Below are 22,240 nucleotides of genomic sequence, written 5' to 3' on the forward strand. Positions count from 1 at the left end.
ACAAGCAAATTAATTTCCATTGCAATCATTAAAGAAAATAGACCCTTCAAACAGATCAGTTTATTTATAACTTCAAGAAAAAGTACATACAATTTATGGTTATTTAGAGCTAGGCCAAACATTATGAGGTATTACATGTACTTATAATTTACTTACAAAATTTGGGATGAGAGTGGAAAAAATATAAATTAAATAATTTTCCACTTTTCTTTTAGACTAGAGGTTAAAAGTTTGTAGTTTATATTATACATTTAAGGGATAATTACCCTCCCTTCCCCTAATTTAGTGTAATTATACCTAAAAACCTCATGTGGTTTGGAAAATTACATCTAACACCCATGAGATTTGCTTCCGTTTAACAAATAAGCCTTCTGTTAGACAAAATTTACTGAATTTATTGATATTAATAAAAAAATAAATGAAAATTGATATTGACGCTTATTGACTTAAAAATGACTTATTGCAGGTTGAATATTTTTTTTTTAAACTAAACTACCCTTATAACGGTAAATATATATATATATATATATCCTCACATGCATTAACGAATGAAGACGTATGAGGATAATTTAGTTATAAAAAGATTTACTTGACTTGCTATAAGTCAATAATAAGTCAATTCGGGGTAAATATATATTTTTTTTAATTTTTTTGTTAACATCATCAAATTTGTTGAATTTTCACTCACGAAGGGACTTGTTTGTTAGACAGAAGTAAATCTCAAGGGTCCTAATTATAATTTTTCAAACCACAAAAAATCTATGTATAATTACACCAAATATCAGAGAATGGGAGAATAATTATCCATACATTTAATTAAGAGGATAGTAATGACAAGCTAATTTCCGTTGTAAGAATTAAAGAAAATAGACACTCCAAACAAATCATTTATTTAAACTCTAACAAATGTATATATAATTTATGGTTATTTATAACTAGGCCAAACGTTATGGGGTATATGTACTTGTAATTACTTACGTTACAAAATTTTGGATGAGAGTTGGAAATAATACAAATTTAATAATTTTCCAGTTTTCTTCTAGGGTGGAGGTTGATGGTAATGAGAAGCCAACTTCCGTTGCAAGGGTTAAAGAAAATAGACAATAGAAACTAAACAGTTTATTGCGACCATTATTGAGGATAGAAAATCTCACCGCAAATTATATTTCGTGATGGATGCAAGACTTGAAAGAAATTGCAAGAAATCTCGTTGTAATTTTTTTGTAACGAAAAACGTCATTGGTCATAAGGATATCGCTACTGACAATCAAATCCACTGCAATGTTTGTTTTCTTCGAAAAATTTCGAAGGACACATTTTGCAACGGCACATTGCCACATGCGTATTATGACACAACCAAAATTTGAGACGGTTTGTTCAATTGACATTCATTGCAAACTCAAAATAATTTTGTCTTGATTTAGCGACAAATACGTCTTCGTAACACCTTTGCGATGGATTTGAGACACAGTTTCATCATTCGTTTGAGATAGATTGCCTGTCCCGAAGTTCTTATATATCTGCAATGTCTTCGCAACGGGTTTTGTGAGGGCTGATGAATATGCAATTCTTTTTCGCAAATTGATCGTTTGCTCGGACATTGCAGCATAAGTCTCGAGGGTAACTCGATGTGAAGGACGGTTGGCAACAAATGAATGTTTCATCAACAAAATCTAGATGCTATATTTGTAGCGCCCTTTATCAAATAGCAACTCTGTTTATCAACTTTATGGCTTCGGCTTTGCTTAAAAGGGCACTAAGGGCTTCTACACACAACAAAAGGAGAAACGGTGATAACGGATTTCCTTTTTATTTTTTTGGAGAAGAAAATCAGAAATTCATTACAAAAAAGGTAAACAAAAATATTCGATGGATATGTACAAAATAAAGTTGGTAACTAATTTACAAGTTTAATTATATTTTAATAATAATTATTTATAAATTTTTGACACTTTTTTTTTTTAAAGTGTCTTTGCAGGAGTCTCGGCTCTATCAACTGTCTCAGTGGATGGAGGTGTTACTGATTGCTACAAGTAGGCATATGGCTCCTGGAATGGCCTGCGTGTGGAGGAGGTTGTGTTAAGTATGAATTTAAGTTTTTTTTTTTTTTTTAAATTTTATGCAACAAATATATATTTTAAAAATATAATTAAATTTTTCGACAGCGTTAGTGACTGAAGTCGTTGGAATATTTTGGGACGAATTCAGTCATCGAAAAATTGTAAACTCTTTCAATGAACTTTCTTACGGCACTTTCGGTGGAAGAAAACCTACAAAAAATTCCAATGGCATTTCTAACCGCTTCCACCATAAAAAGAAAAAACATCGTTCAAATAAATGATAATCTGCCAAAAATTTATCAGAAAATCAATCTAAAAAAGGTCATCATTTGAAAAAATGCCGTCCCAAATATAGTTGGTAAAACCGTCGCAATAGGGGCTTTTTGTTTAGCCTTTTAAGTTGAGATCCACATCTTTACAATACCTTATTCATTTGGAATTAATGAATATTAAACCATCATTTTATTTAAAAATTTAAATAATTAGAGAAAAAATTATTTAATATTTAATATCATGACACACTCTCTTATGTGCATATCATGCATATACATGGAACCTCTCTTTTATAAATGAGCGACAATGATATTCAAACCAATACATGATGTTGTTTGATTTGGCTATAATATAATATTAAACAACTACCTCATCTTTCATAAACTGTTCGAACCGAAAATTATTTAATATTTAATATCTTAACGACGTGAGGAACAAATTAGAAGTTAAAACCTTTGAACAATATAATCTACTGAAAAAGTAGCTCAAATCCACATTACATATATTGATTCACACTTAACTAGAGTAGAAGAATAGGTACTAACATTCAATCACAAACAAGTACACATTCCTTATTTGTGGCACCAGCAAGCCTATGGATGCTGATTTTATTATGTCTCATTTTCTTCTTTATTACGTTTAGATAGATATACAGAACAACAATACTAAATATATATCGATTGCTTGGTGAATTTGGACCCCAAATATTTATCGGCCTTATCCGAAGATATGAGCCTCGATTTCTTTAGTGAACTCGATGAAGAAGTTCAATAGAGAAAGCGGGTGTGGATTATCGAGATTGATAAGCTCGTAGCTTATGGTCCAAGTGATGAAATCGACTCCACCTTTGGTCTCGACGTGGAAGGTTATGACCATGTTCTTGTACAACTCTAGCAGATCACCTTCAAGCATCTTAAATGAGATTTGCTTTTTGGTCTCGTCTATGTCATGAAGTAGTTGTTTTGCAGTTTGTTCTTTCCCATCTACGTACATATAATCAGCGAAAAAAATCAAGAGTATACGTAGTAGAAAAAGTAAAGCTTATGCATGTACTTCTTGAACATAGATGAGGTATTTAGATGAACTTATAAGTTTTTTCAAATATTTTACAATATTCCAAAGTGCATGTATGATAATTCTTTTTTTAAAAAGGAGTTTATAAAATTAAAAAATATCAGTAGTTTTTTTTAAATTCTTTTTTTAGAAACATAGAGTTTATTAATTTATTTTATAAAATTAAAATTCAACAATTCTTTTCAAATTAATTACAAAAATTTATATTATTAATATCTTATAACTCCCTCATCCTATATCTCTTTCAAATATTTCAAAAAATAAAATAAAATTTAACATCTTGTAAAATGTACGGACTATTAGCCAAACAGCCCTCTTAAATTCATGTCAAATATCCATTTTTCAAAAGCGTTCGTGCATCTTGCTTGTGCTCAACGCTCTTAAATAGTCTCAATTTAGTCTTAGATCTTTTTAGACAAAATTCCAAATATTCTAGCATGTACTCATCTCATGCACACAAGGAGTCATTGAATTCTAACACTAACCGGAAATATATTTTTAATGTTACAGTTTATTATATGATCAAAAAAAAAAAAAATTATGGTGAATAATTAAAAAAATTGTGCTTTTGATACTATACTATAGTGCACTTTACAGTACCATATTTTTCTAATGATCAAGTTTGATACTATATAAATGGGATTGTTAGCACAATACATATATATCACCATTATTTTTTTAATGGAATGGCGCACGTGCATGGCCGTTAAATTTGAAGCAGTTAATTGCATTTTAGTTACCATGATAAAGGGTTCTTTGCATTGTTGGTATCGTTCTATCCAGTTGACCAAAAATAATACCATATAAATGGGGACAATCATTCAATAACTATGAGCTTACCAAGAGTGTACTTCCACTGAATGACTGCGCCATCAGTCCCATAGGTGCCGTGATGCAGATCACAAGCCTGGATTTTTCCAGGGGTGACAATGGCCAAGTGTCCAGGCTTCTTACCTAAGAGTTGATGAAACACATCGCCCCCAGCCTTGAAAGCTACCTGGGCAATTAGTTTACAGGGCAATCCAGCCATTGCTTGTTGATATATATGTAAAAATTATTTGAAAATTCCTAAGGCAGATAGTTGATGAAATAAACCTGTGCCAACAAGTCTTTATATAGTTGAGCCACAACCCAAGTTGCTACATCTTCCTTCATTAGTTTAATATCTGAGTCTTTCTTGTTCAGTTTAGTAAATGATTTGGATGGTGATTGTTTCCACAAACTTTTGCGTGCAAATATCTGTCATTTTTCAGTTTAGTGATATTTTGATGAGGTAGATGTCAGCAAAATGTATAATTTAGTTTTGTTGGATTTGATGCACTACAAGAATATGGATATTGCCAATAATCACTACATCTTATAAATCATAGCAAAGTATACTATGTACAACAATTAAATAAAATCGATTCAAGAATTTAACTTGATCGATGGTGAATCAATATTTTCTATGGTTTTACCTATAACAAAAATATTTGTAATAGTTTTTAACGGGATAATTATACTCTCCTCCCCTAAAATGTGGTGTAATTATACATAGACCTCCTTTGGTTTAAAAAATTATATAAAGCATTCCTGACATTTGCTTCTATCCATCAAACAAGTCCCCCATTATTCAAAATTCACAAAATTTGCTGATATTAATGAAAAATTTGGATGAAAATTGATATTTATCCTCGATTGGCTTATTATTGTCTTATTGTAGGTAAAAAAGAAAAACCCATCTAAACTACCCTTATAACGATGAAAATATACCTTCTCATATACATTAACGCGTGAAGATGTGTGAGGGTAGAGGGACTTATTTATTAGATGAAAGCAAACCTCAGGGGTGCTAAATATAATTTTTTAAATCATACGGGGTCTATATGTAATTATACTAAATCTCAAGGGAGGGGCGTGTAATTTTAAATCATAGTTTAGCTCCAGCTAATGCTCTAACCTCGCTTGCGAAAAGAACGATTAATAGTTGTTATGCAATCGTGATTAGTTAATATTTATCAAAATTTTTACTTTTAACCATCATAATTAATTATAGTAAAATGCCGCATTTTTTCTAGTGATGTATATATATTAGAATAATATAATATAATCTAGTTACTATCCCATGCCAAGGAGCGGGAGAATCATATTTTAATAAAAAGTATTAATAATTTCAAATTTGAAATATAAAAATAAATAAACAATAAATAATTGAAAACTTAAAGCTAAAGTAATTAGTAAGTATAAAATTACAAAAGTCCATAGAAGAAACATCTAGCGATGGGCTTTTGCTTATCAAATCCACAACATAATTCTTGAGACTAGGCCAGAAATATTTGGCTCATAAAGTTTTACTTGCAAGGGACATCCCTCATGTATGAGATCCACAAGAGCCTTCATGTATCTCCTGCATTAGAACATTTTCCTCCTTTGTTGACAAGCATCGGAGGTAAGGCTGAGTGAAGCTACGTTTATAAAGTATTTTTCCTAGTAGGGTAAACTTAGGTGCCTTGTTTCTCAAGTGAGCTGCTTCACTCTTATTAGCAGGAAGGATTTCTTCTTGGAGGTAGTCAAGGAGGAACGTCTTTCAGTTTGGATCTACAAAAAGTTTATATCATTATCATCAGAAACCTAAGTAAGTATCCTTACAATGATATTGTGAGTGTTGCAATCGGCTAGGGAGCTGGTAGCCAAGCTAGGTAATCCACCATGGTATTTTTCGTGTGGGGGATTTGGTGGAGTTGGAAACTCTTAGGCTTGCTTTTGAGCTCCGTTATTTCTCCTTTACGTTGTATGTGTCTTCCATCTAGTTGGTTACTAGTTGGGAATTGGGGTAAGCTGTCAAATTTCTTGCTCTTGCATCAAGGGCCATCTTGATACCTGTCATGAGTGTCTTGTATTCAGTCTCGTTATTTGAGGCCTTGAAGTCAAATGCTAAGGCAAACTCTAACTTATCTCCTTTTAGGCTAGAAAGTATGATACCATCGCATTGCCCTCATGTGTGGCGGAGACATCTACTTGGAGAAACCATTTTCTTTCATCTTTTTCAGCAAACATTGCTTGAGAATGAATTCTGCTAGCACTTGGACCTTGATAGCCAACTTGGATTGATTTGAAAAAGCATACTTGCTGAGTTCTATAGCCTAGTTGATCATTCTATTTGAAGTCCTAAAATAATATAATGTAATAAAAAATAAGAACGCAATTTTCTTAATGTTATTACAAGAGCACTAGCTAACTTTTCTTCCTCTAAGTAGCATTGTTCAGCACCATGCAATACTTTGCTAACATAGTAGATTGGTTTTGGTGTTTTGCCCTCCTCTTTGATGAGCATGGAGCTTACAACGTGCTAACTTACAGCTAGATAAAGATACATGGTTCTTTTGGAAAGGTTCCGAGCAAAGGTAATTTAGCCAAGTAAGCCTTCAAGTCTTGGAAGGCTTGCTGACAGGTCTCATCCCAGATGAAATCATTGACCTTCCTCAGTACCTAGAAGAAAGACAGACTAGCTCTACAGAGCGAGATATGAACCTGCTGAGGGTAGTTATGCCACCAGTTAGTCTTTGTACTTCATTAACGTTGGTGGGAACCTTCATCTTCTTGATGGCATGTATCTTATCTGGGTTTGACTTTAATGTCTTTCTAAATAACCATGTAGCGTAAGGAACAGGGGATGTAAGTTCAAGCTGTTCATCACGACATTGGGATTAATTTACACCAAGTCGCAAACTGACCATGCAAAATTATCTACATTTTGCTGCAAGAAAATAGTTAGTTGCCCTGCTAATTGAGGGCTCAACTTGGAATCAACTTTGGGGGTCTTATTAAGCTCTTTTGTGACTAGATGGATGCTTAATAGCTCCTCAGTGGGTTGTACTCAAGTGGGAACCTCGTTTTCTTTCTCATTATATAGCGTAAGTTTCATATTTTCACTCTGTTGCGTTGATGGGGATCTATCTCCATGTTCTTCCTGCTGCTCTCCTTTACAGACTCTATATAGCATTTTCGTGTTGTGTACTGGTCACCATAACCTCTCTCCTCCTGCTACAATGGAGAATTTCAGCTTCATGTTATAGGTAGAGACTACAACTTGGAAGGCATTCAGGACAGGTCGCCCTAAAATGACATAATATGCTGAAGCATATCTACTATGAGGAAGCATATCATCGTGGTCATCCTGTTGGGCTCCATTCCCAAGGATAGGGGAACAAGATACTTTCCAGGGGATATACTACCTCCCCTACAAAGCTATACAATGATATGTCTAGTCCAGTAGAGTATCGTTGAGCTCCATCTGCCGGTAAACTTAATAAAGTATTGATGGAGCTGACAAAGTCCAAAAAATTATGTTGAACAATATGATTAGCTAAAGAGGTAGAAATGACAAGAGCATCAATATAGGGTAAGTGAACTCCCTGTCTATCGGCAGGTCCAAGTAGATCTGTGGATTCTCTAACTATCATGTGAATTACCCTTTTGCTAGGTATTATTTTTGGGCTTTACTCCTTAGCAATAGCCTTCTCTTTTCATTGCACCCTTATAGAGGGGTCAGTAGAACGGGCCTAACTTATTCAGGAATCCTGATGTTAGGAGCGTCATACACACCATTCACGACATTGATCCTTGTCGAAGTTGTTCTTTCGATAGCCGATATGAATGAGACTCTCTATATCTTATCTCAACTGGCGATACTTGTTGGTATCTTGCTTCTACTCCTTATGATTCCTACAGAAATATTTAGATTTAGAAAGTTATGGTCATCCCTCAACACTTTCAGGCCACTGCAGAGTTTGGTGCCTGTCTATGGTCATCAACATCCATGCTAGGCTAGTGATGAGTTAGGTGGAATGAACCGGCCTGCAATCCCCCCTTACCCCGGTTTCTATGAGAAGAGGTAGTTTCATAATCCCTTCTGTTATTGTGGTTGTCGCTCTTCTTCACCAGTCCGACATCTTCTAGCTTCATGTATTTCTCTACCCTTACTAGCAGGACATTGAAGTTGGCAAAATACTTCTTAGCCAAAGATTCAAATAGATGTGTGAGTCGAAATCCCTGTGTGAGAACGCTGATCAGGACCTCTTGGTGATTATCTAGGGCATCCAAGATGGCGTTGTTGAAACATTGGACATATACCTTTAATTATGTTCATGTTTTACCCCGAAAAGGTTGTACTTGATTTTCGGTATTTCTAGGATGATTGTCCAACTCCACTAGAAAGGGAACCTTAGAGGTTTATGTGGATGCTCTCTACAATGAACTAGTGGAGGTGCTCATAGAAGAGCGCATGAGCTGCGGCAGGCAGGGTTGCTGGATCAAAAGTGGGAGCCAACGTTGAGATCCCCCACTGTTAGTTTTGGAGGTGGAACTGCAGAACGTGCTGCAATGGGGAGGGAAGTATTTTCCTAAGAAAAGCAATTGTAATCTCCATTATCTAAAATGACCATTTCTCACATCTATAGTTTAAGTTTCACACAGACGACGCCAATGATGCGTACTCGAGTCCAACAACACCATAATGTATAAAGGATCTTCATAAAGATTCTAAATCAAAGTAAGACTAAAATGTAAAATAGATGTTAGCACTTTGATATTTAAATTAGTAATGGATTTACTGAAAGAATAATGAAAAAACTTGAAATAACGCAAGATCAATGAGGAAATAATTGAAGAATCTTGACAAAGTATCAAGATAACGTGAAACTAATTGTGCGCAATGCAAAATAGTGCAATAAATTTGTTGACAAACGAGAGAAAAGAGTAAAAGTGAATAATACTTGGTGCCTTATGACTACACAATAACCTTTATTTATAGGCCAGTGGGAGCAAACTTCTAAAGTTTTTGCAACTTGTGATACACTAGTAAGAAGTTATGAATATTTGAACGAGTCATGCCAGTCAAGCCCAATTCTGTTGGTTCTACTTTACCTGGTATTGCCAAGTCGGCTACAATCAATCTAGGAGGTGTTTGTTAGAAATTTTCTGGTATTTTGTGTCTCACGGTGTCAGAACCATGTGTGACGTGGAATCATTGTTGACCGTTAAGTCTCTTTGCTATATTGGACTTTGTTTTTCAGCCTGCCAGGTTAAATGCCAAGATTTGAACTATAGGATAAATACTTTGGTCATGGGTCAGCACAATTGCTCCAATTGGGTTGCGTGGTATGGGGCCCTACATCCCTTGTTTGTTTTCCATAAGAACAAACTATTTAAGCTACGATCTAATTTAATTTACGAGTTACGAATTGTTTGTTTTCCTTTGAATTACTTGTTGGTAAGAATGGCTAAATTCTACATGGGGAAATCTTAGCCAGGGCACTGGAACAAAAGTTCTACTAATTAAGTGGTTTTAGATTCTATTACCACAATATTCACTACAAGAAAATATAATATTAGTGACAAATTATCAAGTGACAATTTTTAAGTTATCACTAAATATTAAGTGTCAATAATTTTTATTTTGTCACTTTATAATTATTAGTGACAAGTATTTTATATAAAGTTGTCACTAAATACAATTAATGACATATATAATTTACAACTTAGTGAAAACATAATATAACGATAATTAATATTTATTGTCACTAGGTCATCACAATAGATGAGTCACTAATTACATTTAATGACAGCTTTGAGTATATTTTTTTTAGTAATTCTTGCTACCAACACTTTTTTTGAAAAACAATAGTAATTTATTAAAATTATGAAATTCATTATTGTGACAAAATAAATATTTTTGTCACTAAATATATAATTAAGTGACAATATTAATATTGCCACCTGATCTTTTTTTCACTAATCTTAATTTTTTTTGGTAGTGATTTCTAAGTGTATTCTTATGATTAGAGCATTGAGAAATATTTTACACACATCAGAACTAAAGAAAGTAAACAAATAACAAAACCTTGCACAATTTAATCGACCAAAAGAGTCTCGCAAATCACATTAATACATATGTATATCACACTTAAATAACATATATAGAAGAATAAGTACCACTCCAGAAGCTCCCAATCACAAACTTCACCAATTATCGCTTATTTCACAAGTACATATATATTCCTTATTTCAAGCACCAGACAACCTATGATTGCTGATTTTATTCTCTTTCATTTTCTCTTTGTCTCATTTGGATGGAGAACAACAAATTAAACATATATAACTTGGTGAACTGAAATCGCAACATATTTTAGGCAGCAGCCGTTCTTCATCCGAAGATATGAGCCTCGATATCTTTAGTGAATTCGATCACGAAGTTTAAGAGTGAGATTGGGTGTGGATTATCGGGATTGATCAGCTTGTAGTCTATGGTCCAAGTGATGAAATCGACTCCACCTTTGGTCTCGACGTGGATGGTTATGATCATGTTCTTGTACAACTCCAGCAGATCGCCTTCGAGCATCTTGTAAGCGACTTGCTTTTTTGTCTCGTCTATATCATGAATTAGTTGTTTTGCGGTTTGCTCTTTCCCATCTATATAATAAATCAATGAAAAGAAATGTGAGAATGTATGTAGTTCGGAAACCAAAATTAATGTGGGTCTTCTTAAACTTAATTAGGTGGTGTTATAGTGAACTTTTAGGTATTTTAAATTATCTTATAAAAGTGTTCTAAAATATTTAATCGCCTTTTTTGAGAAAAAGAACTTACAGATCAAAAATTAAAATATGAGAAGCTTTTATATATACCAAAAATGATTCGGAAAAAGGACTAAAATCATAAAAAATTAAAAGATATAGGATCAAAATGGTATCCTAAAAAGTTAAAGGATGAAAACGCCAAAAAATTCAAGTTACATGTCCAAATGCGCATTTAATCCTATATCTAATATATTTGTGGAAAAAGTAGGTATTCTTAACTTACTTTCAAATTAAATTTCAACAAACTCAGATGAAATAAAAAAATATCATTATTAATATATCGGATGAGCTCACTCATTGTATTACATCCAAATAGTTCAAAAACATTTTTAAACATAAAATTGTATATTTTATGAGATATAGTTTATAAATTGTCTATTAGCCAACTACCTCTTACATGACTATCAAATATCCCTTCTTAAAATGTTGATGTGTTAATACATTTTGCTTGTGCTCAATGTTCTTAACTAGCTCGACTCACTAACTACTCAATAATCCTTCATGTTTATGGGATCAAAAAAAAATTCTATAACGTACTCGTCAGCACAAGTTATTTAACTAACACTATAGCGAATAGGGCAAAATACCTTTTTAGTCCCATAAAATAAGAATAGAATTCGTTTTGGTACCAACTATGGAAGGTGTCGCTTTTAGTCCCATAAAACTTATAATTACGCATTTTTAGTCCCAAAGAGTCATGTTCATTATGATTTTGGACTAAAAAGTGCTTGTTTGGGACTAAAAATGCATTGTGATTTTGAGACTAAAAAGACGTGATTTTGAATTTTATAGGACTAAAAGCGTCACTTATCATACTTGTGATACCAAAATAAACCCTTATTTTACAAGATTAAAAATATACTCTGCCAGCAAATATGGTATCTCTTGTCATGATTAATTGCATAATACAGAAATAGAAAAATCATGATAACTAATTAGTCTATGGCAGAAATCTCTTGAGTTACACTACATCGATACCCCTAAGATGGTATACTTATAATTTTATAAAGTTCAATGCCCCTCAAGGATACAAAGGCAGTAAATACTTATATAATTAGATCTAACTTCAGAAAATATATATCGATAAATTTATCCATCTAATTAACAATTTCATATCATTTATTTGTTAGAAAACTGAAAACTCGAATTAGCTACAGCATAATAATTCCCCAGTTCATGTCATATATAGTTAAAAAGCTATAAGCTTACCAAGAGTGTACTTCCACTGGACGACGGAGCCATCAGTTCCATAGTCGCCCTGATGCAAATCACAAGCCTGGATTTTTCCAGGGGTGACATTGGCCAAGTGATAAGGCCTCTTGGCCATGAGGTGATGAAACACGTCGCCCCCAGCCTTAAAAGCTACCTGGGCAATAAGCTTACAGGGCAATCCAGCCATCGATTGCTGATATATATGTAAAGATTATTTGAAAAATCCTAAGGCAGCTAGTCGATGAAATAAACCTGTGACATCTAGTCCTTATATAGTTGAGCCACAATTCAAGTTGCTAATCTTCCTTCATTAGTTTAATATCTGAGTCTTTCTTGTTTAGCAAACTAAATGATTTGGATAGTGAGTGTTTGCACCAACTTTTGGGTGTAAAGACCTTAATTTGTCATTTTTTAGGTTAGTGATATTTGTGAAGCTTCTTTTCGATTTTAGTTCAGTGAAATACTTTCTTCACCTTTTTTTGTTTTATATATATGTAATGTATATATAAAATTTTAATATCTAAATATGGATAATAGTAAATCTAAAAGTTAGTAATTAAATATTTTGTCAAACATTTCACTAAAATTAATGAACACGATTACAAGAAATACGAAGTTCAAAATGAAAATGGTAGATCTTTTATTTCACACGGAAACATTAATTTGGGTTCTTTCTTTATATAATACTAGTTGTTGCATGCGGTCTCCACGAGCATATAAAAAAGATCTGTGATGTGAGATGAACAGGAAAAAGTAATTTGCGATAAGAAAGAAAAAAGGTCTATGGAAGAAAGAAACGTGGCGTGGCATGACAAAGACAAAATACATTGTAATTATAAGTTTATCATAAATATAGAAGTTTGCAAGAAAAACAAATATAGAAAAGTTTGATAAGAGAGAAACATGGAGCAGTGGATGACATACAAAAAAAATTATAAAATTGTGAGATTAATATTAAAAAACTTTGAAATTACTATTCTGATATAATTCTTTTAAGGAAAAAAAATAAATTTTAAGATAAATTTAAGTATTCGAAAATTAATATGATAAAAGATTTTCTTTTACAATAGTATTAATAATAACTAATTGTCTTTAAAAAGATATAGTAGTTCTCCATAATATCTACTTTCAGCATTTCTTAATTTTCTACTGAATGTATAGTTGCGATATCGAATTCTTGGTTGAATAGTGCACACGCACACGCACACACACAAAGTAAAAGAAAGATTTGCTCAATCTTTTACAAGATTCACAAGTAAGTCCCCATGTCGTGCAAAGGGTGTTATCAGTCATTGCGTTAATATTAATAAATTATCTTCATGTGTTTTTTTTGTTGGAAGAAAGGCCAGTTTTTAATGAGGAAAAATGCAAGCTAACTTTCTTGTAATATCGCAAATACAATTACACCCTTATGAAAAAATAAATAGCGATTTACCTTCTTATATTTTTTAAAATACAACAATTTAAAATGAAGCAATTTACCTCCCTAAATTGCTTCATGTTAAAAAGTATAGGAGGGTAAATTACTATATTTTTTTCATACGGGGTGACAGCAATGTTGTGGTGATGACGGTGTTGGTTGCTGCAAACTGCGATGTTGGCATTGGTGGTGGAGGGTGAGTCTGGATAGAGAGAAATCCAGGAGTGAAAAAAAAATCTTATAAATTGGAGCCAAAAATAAAAACAGACTGAATAAAAAAAAATAACTATTTAAAGAATCCTTCTGTAATTCCATCTCAGAAATTTGTGTTTGAAACGGAAACAAAGACAGATTAAATAAAAAATGTTATTTTCAAAATCAATCAGTAATTGCATCTCAGAATGTCAACCAATTAGTATTATTTTTTTTTTCAAAATCCATCTCTAATTCCATCTCAGAATTCGAGATTATAAGATGGATTGTTTTTTTAATTTTATTTTCTTAGTTTTTCTTAAATGTCAAAATTTCCATCTTTATTTTGTAATTTTATTTATAATTTTAAGATGAAAATATTTTACACCTCTGAATCCGTCTTTGAAAGGTGAAAATTATTGATGAATATTTTTTCCGTCTCTAATTTCTATCTTTGAAACCCTCTCTTGTAATGTATGTTTCTCTTTGAAATATTACACTTTAATTCTATTGAACAGTTAGGAACGATATATAAAGGGTATAAAAGACATCATCCTTCTATGTGATCGTAAAAAATGATCAAAACACTTTACATGTTTGGTTTCATTTTCATTTTCAATTTTCAGTGTTTTCCACTGAAAATCTGATGGGGGATTTATGCTGAGTTAAATTTAACAGGAGGAGGTGTTTCGATAATTTCCTTAATACAGACCGAATTAATGTTTCAGCTTATATAACTAGTTTTTATAAAAATTATTAATTAATGAATATCGTGATATTGCTGATTGGAATATAATAAAATCTTTAACTGCTTCACTTAAGGTAAAAAATAAAAGCGTAAATTGCAATGTGCTTTGTGAGGTTTGCTATAATTACAAATATGCTCTTGATGTTAAAAAATTTACAAATACCTCCTTGAAATTATAAATACATCCTTGTAACAACTCATTGTAGAGGGGTATTTATTAGGATATTTGTAATTTAGATGAAATATTTGTAATTAAGACAAATCTTAAAAGAACCCCGTCTATCCAATATAAAAATAAGAAAAAATGACGAACAGTAATTAGAAATAAAAACCTATTATTTTGGACTCATGCAAATACACATACACGCCACAAATACGAACAGTACAGGGTCCCAGGCACCACCACCTGGAGCAAGCATGCAGCTCATCTCCTTTATTAGTACATAACACACACACGCATTCGTAGGTGCCTTTCTGAAAAAAGGGCTTTATTAACACACCAATTCCCGTTCATAATTAACATATTGTTCGATTAGGGTTTCACGCATTAGGAAGGGAACCATCTAATTTAGGGTTTGTTGATGTGATGAGTTTCGATGTCCTTAGTGAGGTCGATGATGAAGGATAGCAAGGAGATAGGGTGCCCGACATCGTCGTTCAGCATCTCATACTCCAATGTCCATGTAACCAAATCAATGCCGTCCTTAGTCTCGATGTGCAGTGTTATAAGGAAGGTTTTGTATTCCTCCATCAGATCTCCTTCCAGCATCTTGAATTCGATCAACTTCTTCTCTTCGTTGATGGTTTGAATCAGTTGTTTCGCAATTTTCTCTTTCCCGTCTGTATCAATTTAAGAACGTATCCCCACAAATGATCATATTATGTTTGGGTTAGATAGGCGAAATAATATTTTTCGTCTCGTAATTTAGAATCTTTGCACTTTTTTGATCCCATAGTTACGAGATTCTCACTTTTGGTGTCGTAACTTTATAAAAGTAACAATTTTGGTCTTATGACACATTCCTCTTTAGATGTTTAACGGAAAAGGTCAGGTGGCCGTTAAGTGTATAGGATCAAAAGTACTGTTTTCTTAAAGTTATGAAACAAAAGTGAGAATCCTATAGTATAAGTGTAAAGGCTCTAACAGACATGTGCTAAACACATGGCACTTTCCGTTAAAATTTTAAAGGAAATGTGTCATGGACCAAAAGTATTACTTTTTAAAAGTTACGTGATAAAAAATGATAATTCTATAATCAATAGAACTAAAAGTGGAAAGATCCTAAATTATGAGACGAAAAATATCATTTCTCAGAGATAAAGATAACAAAATTCCAATGAGAAATTGATAGCAAAGACCTGGTGGATATGTAGTTAGAGTACTCACCATGTGTGTACTTCCAGCGTATGATGGAACCAACATGCCCAAACTCACCCTCATGCAAATCACATCCTTGCACTTTCCCAGGGCTGGTTGTGGAAACATGGTGGGGCTTGTGCCTGAACAGCTCATGAAACACGTCTCCCCCAGCCTTGAACTCTATTGCAGCTACCAGCTTACCAGTTAACCCCATCTCTAAATCTGTCGATTATTTGATAGATATATGCGTAAATTAATGCTGGAAATGGATCTGTAACAAAGTGTTGTTTAAAGGTGAGGAGGAGCTGCTTCTGGCATAGCTTCTTTATATAGATATCTCAGGCCGAGACCTTCTCATTTCTGTCAACTGCATTGTTTTCATTTAATTTTTTATTTCAGTAAAAAAAAAATTACTTTTCTCACAATATTATATACCTTCACGATTTAAAAATTATAGTAAATTAATATTATTAATACAGTCAGACAAAATCAATGATTAGTCAATATTTGTAATGGATTTTAACTATAGCTGAAACATTTGCCCAGATTTTAGCTATGGTTAATGTTTTGACCTCATTTGCAAAAACAATGATTAATGTTAATTATTAAGCCGTGGTCAATTTGTTCAACCTAATTTTTTTCTTTTCAATCTAGTAATTAACTATAGTTAAAATTCATATTTCTTCTATTGTTTCTTGATATTTTAGGGTTAGGAAAAATTGTATTATCTTGGTGTAAATATAGATGGGTGTTTCTTTTCATTCACTTAGAATTCATTTAAAAAATGAATGACAATAATTTTTAAAAGAAAAAAGTTACATGTTGAAGATATTTATCATAAAAAATTATGAATTTCACCAAAAATGTAACGTGAGTGTCTCGTGACGACTACAAATTAGGATTATTTTCTCGTCCTATTAGCATTTTTTGAATACAAATGTTCTCAATGTGCCATTTTCTTAAAATTATTATAATTCCTTCAAAAATAATTTCAAATGGTCTAAATATGTCTTACAGATGAAAATTGCAATTTTGCCTTTCTCTTCCTTTGTTTAATGGAGAATTGGGGATATGGTTTGATATTTATTATTATAACATTTTTTTATTATATACATACAAGTCCACTTTTTTGTTCGGACTATTAAATGTTGCGATTTCATAAAGCGTAAAATCTAAATATGCCCGCACTCTTAATTTATGAGATCAAAAGTATACTTTTGTCAATTTGCACTTTAGTTTTTTCCATCAATTATCGACAGAAGTTGGCAAAGAAAACTATGAAATTGAAATATGTTACCTAAATTATAGAATAAAAAATATAATTTCGCATTATGGTATGAAAAATATAATTTTTTTAAAAGAATAATTATTTCTCCATGAACACTTTCAGTTTTGCTGGTGCAATTAATACTTGGTAGAAAGGATGATTCATGTAACATACCCATCTACTTCCGACTTCCAATGCCATTTATTACACTCACTGGCTTACATGCCTATTTATTCACAATAAGTCAATGATGTGTAGTATCGGGAGTATGGCATTTGTGCAGGGATTCAATGGTCTTATCTTTAATGAGTTATTTGTATATACTTTTATTGAAATCTTGATTTTTGACTTTCATCTTTTTTATTCGATTTTAACATTTCATAATATCTCTTCTCCATTATTAAGTAATCAAAATTGCTATCATGATTTTTTAGACTTAAATATATTTTTAGTTTTGATCATATTCTTTTTTATATTTTAGTCCTTTATTTAGCTAAAATTAAAAAATAGTTATATACCTTTTTTAATTTCTCGATTTAAAATAGATCTGGCCAGCAAATTTAATTTGAATTTAAAAGTGGCACGTATACTGTACGTGGCTGATTCAAAATTAGAATTTCACACCTTATTGTCTGTTGTTTTTTCCCATGAGATATCACGTCACCAAAAAGCACAATATTCTTGTTATGCTTACTCCTTTTTCTATATCCACTTTTTTAAAAATCTCGACTTTTGACATTAATTTTTATTTAGATTTTAATATTTGATAAATATCTCCTCTCTTGTATTTGAGTAATGCATGTCATAATTATAGTTTTCCGTCACACTTGTAGAGTAGGTATTATCTCATATTTTTTAAATGCAACTTTGGTCCATCGAAAGTTATCAATGACTCTTCTGGCTTTTGTTTTGCAGACAGTCATCCAATTCACTTTGCCTCTTTTCATGCTACGGTATCTCGTGTAGTAGACTTGTACTGCTTGTTGTGCCAGGACAAATGGTTCTTTTAGTATTCTTTTTTGAAGTTTACATCAACGAGATGATAACAAAGATGTACCTTCATACCTCTCACGGGATCGACCCAATGGCATTTAAACAGAACGATCTTCATGTTTGGGTAATCTAACTGAATTATCTCTTTGAGAATCCTATAGAAGTCACTGTCTTGTCTATATATAATAAGTTTTTGACACACACATCACATTTCATAGGAGACTTGCCTACGCTGTGAAATTCAGTGTGGAAATTGTAGTCATTCACAAAGTAACACAGGAATGTTGTAACCTCAGCTGTAGTATCCCAATAATGAAATTTCAAAAGCTCGTTGTCTGTGTAATTCAATTCAGATTTCACCTGTGTTGCATCGTGTACTTACCTCTCAAATGGATACATCCACTTGTATTGCATAGGCCCTCCTACGGTGCTTCATATGACAAGTGAATAATTAGGTGCTCTATTGAGTTGAAAAAAGTTGGCAGAAATATTTTCTCAAGGCTGCACAAGATGGTTGCTACACTATTTCCAATTCTTGTACCTTGTTTACATTTAGTGTCGTCGAACATAGAATCTAGAATAGAAGGCTAACTTCTATCAATGCACTCCATACAGGTTCAGGAACCATTTCACAGACGGCAATCAGGATCAAATTCTACAAGAATACGTGACAATTATGGCTCTCATGCTGTGTAGCCTCAGCTCCTTCATGTTGATACAACGGGCGAAATTAAGCTGACTAATTTATTCACATATCCCCCTCATCTACTCCTTGTTCAGGGTATATACGACTTTGGGCATCACGTGCGGCCTCTTTTCATCTATCTCATGCTCCGGTCAATTACATATGATTTTCAGGTCTTTCCGTGAATTCATATTATCCTTTGTTTTTTTCTTTATATCCATCACGATATTAAATATATTGCCAAATACATTCTTCTCAATGTATATGACATCAAGATTGTATCGTATTAGATGCGTCGACCAATACTTGAGCTCCTAGAAGATGCATTCTTTGTCCACTTATCTTCTCATTGTTAAAAAATTTATAAATACCTTCCTGAAATTATAAATATCACCTTGCGACAACTCGTTGTAGAGGGGTATTCATTAGGATATTTGTAATTTCATGAGAGTATTTGTAATTTTTCAAATAATAAGGATGTATTTATAATTAAGACAAATTTTAAAATAGCCTATTTATCCAAAAGAAAAAAAAAAGTAAAAACGAAGAAAAGTATTAGAAATAAAAACCTATTATTTCAAACTCATGTAAATACACAGACACGCCATAAATACGAGCAGTACAGGGTCCCAAGCACCACCACCTAGAGCAAGCATGCAGCTCATCTCCTTTATTAGTACATAACACACACGCACACATACGTGCCTTTCTGAACAAAGGGCTTTATTTACACACCAACTCTCGTTCATAATTAACATATTGTTCGATTGGGGTTCACGCATTAGGCAAGGAACCATCTGACTTAGGGTTTGTTGATGTGATGAGTTTCGATGTCCTTAGTGAGATCGATGAAGAAGGATAGCAGGGAGATAGGGTGCCCAACGTCGTCATTCAACATCTCATACTCCAACGTCCATGTAACCAAATCAATGTTGTCCTTAGTCTCGACGTGCAGCGTTATGAGAAAGGTTTTGTATTCCTCCATCAGATCTCCTTCCAGCATCTTGAACTCGATCAACTTCTTCCCCTCGTCGATTTTTTGAATCAATTGTTTCGCAGTTTTCTTTTTTCCGTCTGTTGTAAATATTGTTAGGGTTAAATGCAATAGAATTCAAAAGAATAAAAGGAAAAAGATTGATATTTTGCTACATTAGAAATAATCATGATTTATGAATTATGATAAATTAATACTTTTAACTATGAAAATATTTTATTACTGTTCTTTTTCAATAATCAATTATTATCTGAATTGAAACATCAGTTTGGCATCACTAACTCACAATTACAAAATACTAATTTTCAAAGTCATCTAAAAGTATTAAAATAGAATTATTTGATAAAATCTATATGAATGTTTTATTTTACAAATAATTATAAGATTTTACAAGAATACTACAAAGTTCGATTGTTAATATTACAGAATACACATTAGTATTTATATTGATAATTTCTTCACAAAAACCAAGCGTATGAAGTAATTATCCTTCCTGTGAAAATTTTAATTTCTAGGCTAAAAAACCCTCTTCATCAATAGAAAAGGGCAAAGACCCCCGAGATAACGAACTTCTTTTCGAAAAGTTCTAAAAGTTCAGGGTTTAAGTGCAATTAATCCTGAAAATAAAATTGATAGTGAAGGCTTACTTAGATATACAAAGATTTCTCAATTAAACTTACGTGTAATTATACCAAATTTTAAGGGAGAAAATATAATTATGCCGAATTCCTCCAAGAAATTGATAGCAAATACCCGGTACGGGTAGTTAGATGGATTACTCACCATGAGTGTACTTCCAGCAAATGATGGAACCAACATGCCCAAACTCACCCTCATGCAAATCACATCCTTGCACTTTCCCAGGGCTGGTTGTGGAAACATGGTGGGGCTTGTGCCTGAACAGCTCATGAAACACGTCTCCTCCAGCCTTGAACTCTATTGCAGCTACCAGCTTACCAGTTAACCCCATCTCTGAATCTGTCGATTATTTGATAGATATATGCGTAAATTAATACTGGAAATGGATCTGTAACAAAGTGTTGTTTGAAGGTGAGGAGGGCTGCTTCTGGCTTATCTTCTTTATATAGATGTCTCTGGCTCAACTGCATTGTTTTCATTTCATTTTTTATTTCATTAAAAAAAATAATTTTCTCACTATATTCTAAACCTCCGCAATTTCAAGATTATAGTAAATTAATATTATTAATACAGTCAGACAATATCAATGAATAGTCAATATTTGTAATGATTTTAACTATAGCTGAAACATTTGTCGAGGTTTTAGCTATGGTTAATGTTTTGACCTCATTTGCCAAAACAACGATTGATGATAATTCTTGAGCCGTGGTCAATTTGCTAAACCCAATTTTTTTTCTTTTGAATCTAGTAATTAACTATAGTTAAAATTTATATTTCTTCTATTGTTTCTTGATATTTTAGGGTTAGGAAAAATTGTATTATCTTGGTGTAAATACAGATGGGTGGTTATTTTCATTCACTTAGAATTCATTTCAACAATGAATAACAATAATTTATAAAAGAAAAAAATCTCATGTTGAAGATATTTATCGTAAAAAATTATGAATTTTACTGAAAAATATAACGTGCGTGTCCCATGACGACTATAAATTAGGATTATTTTCTCGTCAAATTTGTATTTTTCGAAGACAAATGTTCTCAATGTGTCATTTTCTTAAAATTATTATAATTCCTTCGATTTGTATTTTTCGAGGACAAATGTTCTCAATGTGTCATTTTCTTAAAATTATTATAATTCCTTCGAAAATAAATTCAAGTGGTCTAAAAAAGTCACTCCATAATTACAGATGAAAATTACCACTTTGCCCTTTCTCTTCCTTTGTTTAATGGAGAATTGGGGAGATGGTTTGATATGCTTGTCTTTGTCATCATCTTACTATTCTTGATTTCATAATTATCCATTTGGATAAGTAGTATCAATATACAGGGATGTGAAGTGTACATATCGATCATATCTTATGTTATTAATAACGTCTGGGCACTTTACCGTTCGGACAATTAAATGTTGCACTTTCATAAAGTTTGGGACATAAGTGTATCGACTCTTCTAACTTATGAGACTAAAAATATAATTTTTGTCTTACACTTTAATTTTTTCCATCAATTCTCGACAGAAGTTGGCAAAAGATACTATGAAATTGAAGATATATGTTACCTAAATTATAGAATAAAAAATATAATTTTGTATTATGGTACAAAAAAATATAATTTTTTTAAAAAAATTATAATTTCTCCATCAACACTTCAGTTTTCCAGGAGCAATTAATACTTGGTAGAAAGGATGATTCGTGTAACATACCCATCTAC

General features: G+C 32.4%; 2 protein-coding genes across 4 annotated transcripts; both read right to left on the minus strand.

The window, feature by feature from the left end:
- Positions 2,780 to 12,472, minus strand: LOC105162167 (MLP-like protein 34). Its single transcript, XM_020693901.1, has 8 exons — positions 12,233 to 12,472; positions 10,594 to 10,856; positions 7,320 to 7,427; positions 6,977 to 7,072; positions 6,761 to 6,875; positions 6,369 to 6,475; positions 4,248 to 4,461; positions 2,780 to 3,316 (listed from the first exon to the last, which is right to left on the minus strand). Exons 1-8 carry the CDS (start codon positions 12,420 to 12,422, stop codon positions 3,051 to 3,053), a joined length of 1,359 nt encoding a protein of 452 aa, XP_020549560.1. The 5' UTR covers positions 12,423 to 12,472; the 3' UTR covers positions 2,780 to 3,050.
- On the minus strand, positions 14,909 to 20,955 carry LOC105162070 (kirola-like). 3 transcript variants are annotated; one of them, XM_011079988.2, is made up of 2 exons: positions 20,678 to 20,953; positions 14,909 to 15,435 (listed from the first exon to the last, which is right to left on the minus strand). In XM_011079988.2, the coding sequence occupies exons 1-2, from the start codon at positions 20,862 to 20,864 to the stop codon at positions 15,164 to 15,166; spliced, it is 459 nt and encodes a 152-aa protein (XP_011078290.1). In that variant the 5' UTR covers positions 20,865 to 20,953; the 3' UTR covers positions 14,909 to 15,163. The 3 variants fall into 3 exon arrangements, with proteins under 3 accessions (XP_011078290.1, XP_020549289.1, XP_011078291.1); XM_020693630.1 differs by lacking the exon at positions 20,678 to 20,953 and adding an exon at positions 15,983 to 16,254; XM_011079989.2 differs by lacking the exon at positions 14,909 to 15,435 and adding an exon at positions 19,454 to 19,974 and having other exon boundaries at positions 20,678 to 20,955.

This window comes from Sesamum indicum, linkage group LG5 (genome assembly GCF_000512975.1).
Source record: "Sesamum indicum cultivar Zhongzhi No. 13 linkage group LG5, S_indicum_v1.0, whole genome shotgun sequence".
Taxonomy (NCBI): Eukaryota; Viridiplantae; Streptophyta; class Magnoliopsida; order Lamiales; family Pedaliaceae; genus Sesamum; species Sesamum indicum.

Bases quoted from the DNA above. Each gene is read 5' to 3' on its own strand.
- LOC105162167 (XM_020693901.1), bottom strand. From the start codon at position 12,422: ATGGCTGGATTGCCCTGTAAGCTTATTGCCCAGGTAGCTTTTAAGGCT. The intron at 7,073-7,319 runs GTGAAAATATGA...CGTGATGAACAG, and splicing joins ATCCCCATCAACGCAACAGA to CTTGAACTTACATCCCCTGT. The intron at 6,876-6,976 runs GTTCCCACCAAC...TCTTTCTTCTAG, and splicing joins ATGCCATCAAGAAGATGAAG to GTACTGAGGAAGGTCAATGA.
- LOC105162070 (XM_011079988.2), bottom strand. From the start codon at position 20,864: ATGGGGTTAACTGGTAAGCTGGTAGCTGCAATAGAGTTCAAGGCTGGA. The intron at 15,436-20,677 runs GTGAGTAATCCA...AAATTGATACAG, and splicing joins TTGCTGGAAGTACACTCATG to ACGGGAAAGAGAAAATTGCG.